General features: G+C 41.3%; 2 protein-coding genes across 3 annotated transcripts in view; one reads left to right on the forward strand and one right to left on the reverse strand.

Moving 5' to 3' along the window:
* The window catches only part of ptprea (protein tyrosine phosphatase receptor type Ea), a 50,130-nt gene extending 45,421 nt beyond the window's left edge, over positions 1-4,709 (reverse strand). For both annotated transcript variants that reach the window (XM_080049336.1, XM_080049335.1), the window contains exon 1: positions 4,630-4,709. The gene's annotated coding sequence lies outside the window, so the exon portion shown is untranslated. The remainder of the gene's footprint in view (positions 1-4,629) is intronic.
* A 1,595-nt stretch (positions 4,710-6,304) lies between these two features.
* On the forward strand, positions 6,305-7,599 carry clrn3 (clarin 3; the record flags this gene model as incomplete). The annotated part of the gene is made up of 3 exons (XM_080048636.1): positions 6,305-6,533; positions 6,759-6,944; positions 7,305-7,599. The coding sequence occupies 3 exons, from the start codon at positions 6,305-6,307 to the stop codon at positions 7,577-7,579; spliced, it is 690 nt and encodes a 229-aa protein (XP_079904762.1). The 3' UTR covers positions 7,580-7,599.
* Between the last annotated feature and the right edge of the window lie 2,211 nt (positions 7,600-9,810).

Raw genomic sequence — 9,810 nt, forward strand, 5'->3', positions numbered from 1 at the left:
GCTCAATCTCCCAAAACGTGTCTTTTGAGAGCTTTGTGGTGCACTTTGTATTGTGCTCATGTAGCGACTGACAGATATACAATAGAGAAACAATGTGTTGCCCTGAGGGGGTGAATACACCCATATTACTGCTGGGCAGCTGTTGTGGAGTTACATCATGCAGTACATCCCTGGGTCAATTTCTCTTATCCAAAACCAGGAGGGGCTTAACCCCAGTGGTTTCCAACCTTGGGTTAGATGTGCCCCCAAGGGTGTCCCAATATAAATCTAAGGGGTCACAAGGTTAGAGAAATGTTTCTGTTGCACAAAATGAGGTTGAATTTTCACGACTTTTCTCTGGCTCTAAATATATCTTGCAAAGTACTGGATATTTCTTTAGACCTCTAGTGAAATAGGCAGAGATAGCCATAAATAACCTAGGTCATGCTAAGGCCATAACCTGTGGGTCATAAGTAATCATTGCTTCATTATTGTATATGTTGTTTCCATGATCGGTTAATCAATTCATTGACCAATCATTGCAGCTGTAGTCGACTCCTTGGTCGATACATAACAAATATAAGAACAGAGAGGTGCTAACTTTAACAGAAAGGTTTTTTAGGACTCTTTTGGAATGGCAGATTGATTTTTAAAATTCTAACCCGTCCTCAAAAGAGCACCTCTGTCTTGTGTGTCTCATGATTTTTTCGACCTCGCTGTTACCTTAAAGGAGCAACTTACAATGCTTCCTTTGAACAGATGGTGGGTGAGTACTGACACGTCCGGAGATAAAAAAAAAGGACCCTTGATCTCCGTCAAGCTGTTTTGGTTCTGCAGTGGCCCCGGCTGAGCATTAAAGGTGCTGTAAGCGGAATGGTTCTTTTAGCTAACTTCCTGTCAGTTACTGCAATTAGCAGTCCCTCGCTCGTCCCTACGTCACCACATTAATGCACTGCGGTCTTCGAGCAGCAAGTTATCTAGCATCATCTCAGATCCATAAGTGTGATAAAACATGATAAAAACCATCAAAACAGACATTGGGAAGGATTTTTACCTGCTCCACCATTGTAGGCGCATAAACATTCACCCATGTGTCGCTCTGGCGTGCACCGGCAGTGAGACCATGAGTGAGACGGGTGCGGACGGGTGTCGGTTTGTAGCGTTTTTTCTTAGTAACATTTCGGGATACTACATAAAGTTTAATTGCTTTTTACATGCAGAGCAGCTGACTAAGAGATTGGCTTTATGAAACGCGCACATTGTGTAAGTGATTACTGTATGAATAAAGAGCGATTTAACACTTATATTAATATAAATAAACCGCTTACTTCACCTTTAAATGCGGCTCATGGTAAACAAACACAAATCTGCACAGCTTTAGTTGGTACATATAGCAATCCCAAGCCAGAGCAGCATCAGTATATCTCGCTGTTGGTGTAACACTGAGGACATGGTAAGGGGTGGATGTGTGTGTGTGTGTGTGTGTGTGTGTGTGTTTGTGTGTGTGTGGATGAATGACAGGGGAGGAGGGCAGCAGGCAGCAGTTTGCACAGCTGGTGAGTGTGCCATGTGTTTACCAGGTCCTTCTCTGATGGAGACACACCCTCCCTGTGTCACTGAGAGGTCCCACCTCGTTATGAAGTTAAGGGGGTTTCCGGACTCTATAAAATCCTCCAGGAAGCAATACACCACTCACAAGCTTCCATGTCTCCCTTGCCTGATTTTGACACGTCTCTGTTGTTGTTCTGCCACTGTTCAAGCCTCAGTTCACACTATTTTTTCAGATTCGTTATCGTCACTAAATCATGAAAAAACACGATGCCGAAAGACAAAATATGACCGCTGCAGGGTTTGCATTCTGTAGAAATAGCCACAAGCACAAACAAGCCCACGGTTGCAACACACATGCCGCCCTAATGTGCTCTAGCCAGCTTCTACTAAGACAGGCAGGAGTCTTAACAGGAAGGATACAAATGCTGTTTGCATTAAAATGAAATTTCCCATGCCCTTCTCCGATACTGGCTGAAACTGTTTCTGTAGACAACCATCTGACAAGTTCTAGTTCAGACCAAGCGCGTTCTCAATTGTCAGGACTATATTCCAATTACTTCCTTCACCGCCTATTTGAGAGAAAAAGCGTACCTTTGAGCAGAGTGTAGTTAATGCTGGGCTCCGAGAGAGCACAGTACTGAAGAGTTTCCAAGACTTTGGAGAGATGTGGGAGATAGACAGAGTGGTGGGCGAGCCTGCAGAGATTTACTCTGTGCTGGAAATTTGAGGTTTTATATCCAAGAAGCTCTGAAGAAACTCCAGGTATGCATAACTCACTATGGATTTCATTAATCACCACATCTGTTCAATTGGCACGGCACACCCACGCTGAAATAACACATCCACTTCACAAGCATTCCTAACTAGAGAAGGAAAAAAAATAAAAATAACATAGTGGCAGTGAAGATGCAGTTGCAAATAGCAAACCTGTTGAGTGTTTGCACCGTTTCTTTAAGAGGCTCAGACACATGTAAAAATCAACCTGTACACACACTCACTCTTATACCTATGACACATTCCACTCCTATAGAAATACAGTATATCATTGCAAATGTACACATACAGCACACATGGCAGAGATTAAATTTACACCAGAGCAGGTTTTCAAACACGAGCACGAACCGTAATGCGATAAAAGTCAATCTGCCGACAGCACTCAGCATTCAAATGTTATTTCTTCCTGCCTCCTCCTTACACAGTCTCATTTGTCTTTGGCGAGCGCTGGCTATTTGTTTATTTCATCGCATCCTGATTTGTTTCTCTGTCGGCGCAGCAATTGCCATTCTTCCCGGCATCCATACCATGTAATCGAAATGGGATTCACACTGAAATATATCAGACAGACAAGGACTCGTGGATGAAAAGGTGGAGGGGGCTGATACATGAATATGATGCTGAAAGACTTGTTGTAATGCAGCCAGTTGTGTTATGATGAATCTGGACACTATAAATAGTCTTTTTTCCCACTGTCTTAAATAAAATAAAGTTGTTTGTCAGCTATAGTCTGGTCGCTGGTTCCATTGAATGAAAGCTCTGTGTCTTCTAAGAGGTCGGTCTGGGGCCAGGAGGGAAAAAAAAGACAGCTAACCTAACATGGCAGCTTTGACATGTTTGGATATTTAAAGTCAAACTGAAGAGAAGTCAGGTGTCTCTGAGAATGTTGTCTTTTTTGATGGAAAGGAGCAGAACGGATCATTGTTTAGCAAAAACTCCAAGCAAGCATTGAAGGGCTGATCTCATATAGACCATGTTTTTGGTTTGTTAGAATCAAGATGACATTAAGATAAGTTCATATTTGAAGGAGTGGCAGACGGTACGTTTTTTTTAAATTTTCAAATATGCCTTTTTCTCTGATCTGTTCCTCTGTCAGACAGACTACAAGATTCAACTACAAGTAACTTAGCAGCGTCTCTCTAACATGATTTCCCTTATAGCTTATCGTCCAGCCTTGTTGTCACATCGTGGCCTGACATACACCACAACAGTCGACCCTTATAATCTGCCCATATGGTGCTATGAAGAAAAATGTGACATGTAGAACATATGCAGAAGTGTGTTTCCTATGAGACTTAATGAGAATATAATTTCAGTTCCACACAAATCCTTTCTGGACTAATAGGCTGTCAACATGTGTTCTCTTGTTAATGGGAAGTGGAGCACGCTATCTCATTGATGTCTTGGTTCATTTAGCCTTTCATTTCCCACGGTCTGATTACACAAGTGTCAGACACGGTTCAGCGACCCATCTCCCCTTCCCTTTTACCCTAGCAGCACCCGGCTTAAGACAAACCTGCTCCAGAGATGCTGATCTGGTGTTGACCATGACCTCAGACCTGCCCCATCGAGATTACAGCATGGCCAGTGATTATTGCATTACTAAACCAACACATTTGTAACATCTGTCCAGCTAAAAATACATTTCACAACCACATAATAAACACTAAGTCAAAATATATCAAGAGATAACGGAAATGTATGAACAAGAATCTTCCTACAGTAACAAGTCTTAGCAGATCCATCCATGATATAGAAAGTAGGCTACCAATAAGGGCTGAAGTGTTCAACCGACGTGTTGCAACTGGCTCAACTGCAGCCCACACATTCACAAGCAGGCAGCGAACCAAATGTGAACAAAAACAACTAAATCTTCATTGCGATGAGTATAAAAGACAAATAGACTAGATAAAATAGTGGGGGGGGGAGACAGAGGGAAGATCAGGACAACAACTCCAAGCGCTTGTTCCATTAACCCAGATTGACGCACCGGGTCGACCACTGAAGTCGCTGCAGGTTGTCAAATGGAGAGGGCTGCTCCCAGAATGTGTGCACACACGATAAACATCGCCGCGGGGTTAGATGAGGAGTGTAAAGATTCTGACTGCCACGTTAAAAGCTGAACGAGCACCTGAAATGGACGGTGGATATGAATCAACCGTGCGCTGCTGCTGCTGTGCGTAACGGACAGGTAAACACGTACCCTACGGCGTTTTGTTATGTGACCGAAAAAAATGACTTAAGATTTTGTCATTTCGCACGCGCCTCGTTAAGTGTCAAAATGCAAAAGAAGACGTGAGGAAATAAAGTCATCTTATCACTTACCTTGGTGGCTTCAACATTAAGTCCTGAGCGCAGATTGTCTCTTGGTAAAAGGCGAGGCGATGCTTCACCGTTGCCGCCTGTCACCGGGAAGGAGGAGTTTGTGTTTACTCCAACATAACAGAGCTGGCTGTCAGCGACTGTAGGCTGGCTACTACGGAGCTGCACTGATCCCCCCCTCTCCGAGGGAGAGGCGGGGATTGGCGAGGAGAGGGAGCCACAGTCTGGCCACAAACGGTATTACAACCCTATTGTGCGCCTTCTTGTTTGACCCAAAGTGTGTTTAGAAATTAGTTGTTTTCGTACTATTGTTTCATTTAATCCCCATTGGAATAAAACTGTGGGTTATTATCATTTATCGAAAACCAAACTGATAATGATAACGTGTATTATTGTGAGTTTGGGATTTGGTTGATTTATGTAAGCATTACTTTATTGTTTTTTAAAAAATGGAAAAAAGAATTAGACAACAGACTCTCTTGATCACTTCCACCATTACCAGAAACCAGGAAACTGCTGAAGTTTTAAAGCTATAGTGCGTAACATTTGCATTTGAATGACTGTAATTTACTTTCGAGATATTGCCAAATGAGTTGACAGAAAGTTGATTCAGCCTATCAGCTCCCCAAAACTCTCTCTGTATTTCTCAATATGGCAGCGTTTACAAACTAATGTCACACCCTGACACTGGCGCATGAAAATCCCAAGAAGAACCCAATAAATGTTTCAGTTGTTGATTCTACTGCTAAGAAAAAAACTTGGAATTCCATGCACAATCACAGAAGGCTTATTTCGCTGCGCCTGCAGTGTTGTTGCAATTACTCAGAATTCCTCATGGGGGCAACAGAAGTTACAAACTAACTACAGATTTAAACTGAAAAATATCCCACTTTCTTTGATGTGTCTTGTAAAGTGGTTTCATTTGATGTCATAAATCAATGGCACCCATAAAGTGGCATACCGTGTGAAAGGACACAGAGCATGTCAGTTTTCTCTGTGATGTACCTCTTTAATTGTATGAATATCTCACTGATGAAACAAACAAATCCTCATCATGCCAACCCACTCCCATGGCTTTAGCGCTTCGTTGATGACACATGCATGTGACGTGATGGTCACTCCTCATCCTTCCAGTAAACTCTCAGTAAAAGTCAGGTAAATTATTGATCTGCGTAATGTTTTATGACCCTACATTTCAAGGCCAGGACTTTGAATCCAAGCCTGTGAGCATGGTTCTTACAATCTGGGTGTGTGTGTGCGTAGACGCCTAACAACAGTCTTTTACATGTAATGATGTTGCTTTGCTCAGCCAAAACTCAACTAACCGTGTATCCATTCTTAGGCGATAGCCCTTAAGAAAATGTTTGCACATTCGGACAACACATATGATTTTCATTTGATGTTTGAGATCATGTTGGAACTGTTTGAGTAACTGGTGTCCCTACCATGACAACCAGCTCTGTTTTTTTTGCTTTCAATTCAAAGGTCACAGCCATAACCGAGATGTTTATGAGCAGCAGTCCACATTTCACTCCACCCTATCGGACGGTAACTCACACACAGAGTCTTCCAGAGGATCAGAAGGGGTCCTAATCTGCTTTCTGAGGCTTCATCTGGGCTTTAGAGTAAAGACGCTGGGATTTTGACTTAATTATACTGCCACTGGAATATAGCGATAATGCCTTCCACTGTAAAGACTCTGCATTTTCTATCCAGTGCATTGGTTACTTCCGTATCTGTTGGCTTGTTGGGATATGGCATGTCAACAGAGTGGTCTTATACGACCATGGAGTGTAGTGGAGGTGGCTCCTTCAATGGAAGTGCTGAGGTCCTTATGACTCTTTTCAATGGGACTGTGGTGAGAGACTCCTGCCCGTTCTTTGGAGGTCAAGGAGAGCATTTTGACGGTAATTTTTTCAAGGTTTTTATATTTAAAAGCCAATATATTTATTTTGTCAAGCCAACAAACAATGCATAAGCTCTACTAAATTATATAACCATAATGTTCTTGTATTTCTGTTTGTGTGTGTGTGTGTGTGTGTGTGTGTGTGTGTGTGTGTGTGTGTGTGTGTGTGTGTGTGTGTGTGTGTGTGTGTGTGTGTGTGTGTGTGTGTGTGTGTGTGTGTGTGTAGTGTTTCCTTCGCTAGTAAAAGAATCAGCTGCCCCTGTGGTCCTGCACACTCTGGTTTTGTTCCTGTTGGCCCTGTGCCTGCTGTGTTCTGCCTGCAGCATCCTCATATCACTCTACAACAGTGTCAGTAACCCTTATGAGACTTACATGGGGCCCATTGGCGTCTACGTCTGCAGCTCGCTTAGCGGTGAGTGACACAAATGTTAGCGCACTTAGCATCTGGAAGTTAAAGAGGTGGAATTGCCAAAAACAAAACAGCATTTTTATTTTATTATTATAATGTTTCTTTACATTGCACAATACATTTTTTAAAGGGACAGTTCAGTATTTTCTAGGAGGGGTTATATGGGGTTCTTAGGCGTAGTTTATATGTTACCTTATGGAAATGGCAGTCAGCGCAGTCACTATAAGGAGTTTGGGGGAAGATTTTGCTGTAGCGGAAATCAGCCTTGTATTGTTGCAGAGGGGACCAGAGGAAACACGTTTTTTTCTCTCCACATATCTCAATTTCTGTCAATTGTTCCAAATGTTTTTTTTTCTTTTGCAGCATGTTTGTCGGTTGTGGTGCTTATCCTCTTTGTGGTGAACATTAACGTGACCAGCATGGCAGAGGCATTTGTAAAAATGTTCACTACTTCTCCGGTGGAGCTGCAGAACAAGTCCACAGAGATGAGGCTAGGATACTACCTGATCATCCCTTACACAGCGCTCTCTCTCGTCGCCATTGTTTTGATCTACAGTTACGAGCACGCAGCCTACACGCACAGGAGGGAACAGGAGAGGCCTACCGAGGACGCACCCAAGGAGATAATGATGTATTAGTGGCCTGCACTGGGGTCAGTTTTCAGTGACTTTGTTTGATCAAATCCAGGCATCATAGAGTAACCCACTGTAATGGAGAATTACAGAACAGGAATTGAATGTATGTACAGCAAAAAATTTGGATGTACAGCTCATGTATTGTAAAACAATAATATAGCCACAATATCATGTTTTTAAAGGGATAGTTTAGTATTTTCGAAGTGTGGTTATATGAGATACTTAGGCATAGTTAGTATGTTACCTTATGGAGATGGCGATCAGCACAGTCATTTTAAGGAGATTGTACTGTCGCACAGGGCTTCAGAAGAAATACGTTTTTCCTCCACATACAGTTAACTAAATATTAACCTAAATATTCCTTCAATTGTACACTAAACTAAGATCTTTTCCACAGCTTTAGTTTAACTCCAGACAGCCGTTTATTTTTGTTTTCTTGTGTCTCTTCAATAATTCACAGTTGCTCTGAGTCAAGAGGCTGATTGACGGAGTGTGGAAAAACATCTCAGTATAGCATACAATTGGATATTATTATTTACGTTTTAGGTTAGCATATATATATGTGGAGAAAAAACTTTTTCTTCTGACACCCTCTGCAACAATACAAAGCTGACTTCTGCTACAGCGACGTCTCCCCTAAACTCCTTAAAATGACTGCTCTGAACGCCAGCTCCATGAGGTCACACACTAACTATAGGCCTAAGTACCCCATAAAACCCCACTTCAAAAATACTGAACAACCCCTTTAATGTCCTCACCCTATAAGCAGCAGTTTTATAATTTCTGTGTTTTAAATTCGATTTGACACTAAGTTATCACAATTATTACAACACGTTTATCAGGATATATCTAGGTTCATTTCCTTTTTGACTTTGAGCTGCAATTCTTAAAAAATCTATTTATTTTGTGAAAAAAATATTGTTTAGTAAGAAAAACAATGATCTATTTTTTAATTTCATTTGTGTTATGTGTCTGAAACAATAATTTGCCTTAATTAATGGATGTAAATAAACAGATGAGATGAAGTTGAATTAATGTTTTTTTTTATTGTAAAATTACAGACAACTTTTATCAGTATTTTCAGTCATTAGTCAATGTTCCTTATATTCCTAAAAGAGTAAAGCCAAAAATATGTGATGAGAAAATCATATTGTTGCAACAAAAAATCAAACAGCTAAAGGTGGGAGAAACATGTGTGGCGGCATGTGGGGGTTAATTGATCTCTGCTGCCCTCTATCTCTGAGATGACGTAAATGCAAAGTCTCATATCAAATTTCAAGTCAACATTTTATCCCTGAAACAGGAGTAAAATAGAAAACGATTTTGATGATTTTCTGTCTTTCTCAAAACGTCCAACACACGTCCTTGGATTCTCACAGGCATTTAGTCCCATGGCTGAAACACTCCCCACATGGGATGGACTGGTGGTTCCCAACCTTTTTTTCAGATCAAACCTAGCAGTCCTGCCAGATGAACTGAAGTACATCTTCGCGACACCACTTGTCCTAATGCCCCACATGTGTCTAGTTGTGAAATGGTTATTTGATGTCATTTTACACCATTAATTATTTTAAAAATAACAACAATGGGTACAATACTTATTTTATGAAATTTAACTGATAAGTGTTTAGTTTTGGTCAAGTTTGCCTTTGTACTACTATCAATTGAAGTGAACAATGCTTGTTGTCAAAATGAATTGCTTCTAGTGTGAAATGAGAATAAAGTGCCTGGTGCAGAGGAGGTTTGTGCTGTGCTAAGGATGCTGATGCAGAATTGAGGAGCCGTTTATTAATTGGATGTTTCTGCAGTCAGTGCTGTTGAGGAAATGGGATGTCTTTAGTTTTGAGTCTTTTTCCTCAGCGGAGAGTTATTAAGAGGGGCTTGGCAGGATGCGCAGAGTCCTGTAGTATTTTTAGACCTTTGCGCTGAACGAGGGTCTCGTAAATGTCAGAGATGAGGGTGAGTTTGCAGCTGATGATTTTTAAGGGTGGAGTTCTGTCCAGCTGCTTCCTCTGCTGAGCTGTGCAGTTGCTGTACAACACAAGTACAGAAAAGTTTAGAACACTTTCTAGATCAGCAGCATCACCTATGTGAAAACCCAATTTTTTTAAACTGGTGATTAGAGTCTTGTTATTTTTCAAATATGCAGATGGATTGTCATCCCATTTTAGAGAGGAGGAGATTGTTGTTCACAGAAACTTAGTTAGAAACGTATTAAGTCTCTTAAGACAGTC

The sequence above is a fragment of the Ammodytes marinus genome, assembly GCF_949987685.1.
Source record: "Ammodytes marinus genome assembly, chromosome: 20".
Lineage (NCBI taxonomy): Eukaryota > Metazoa > Chordata > Actinopteri > Uranoscopiformes > Ammodytidae > Ammodytes > Ammodytes marinus.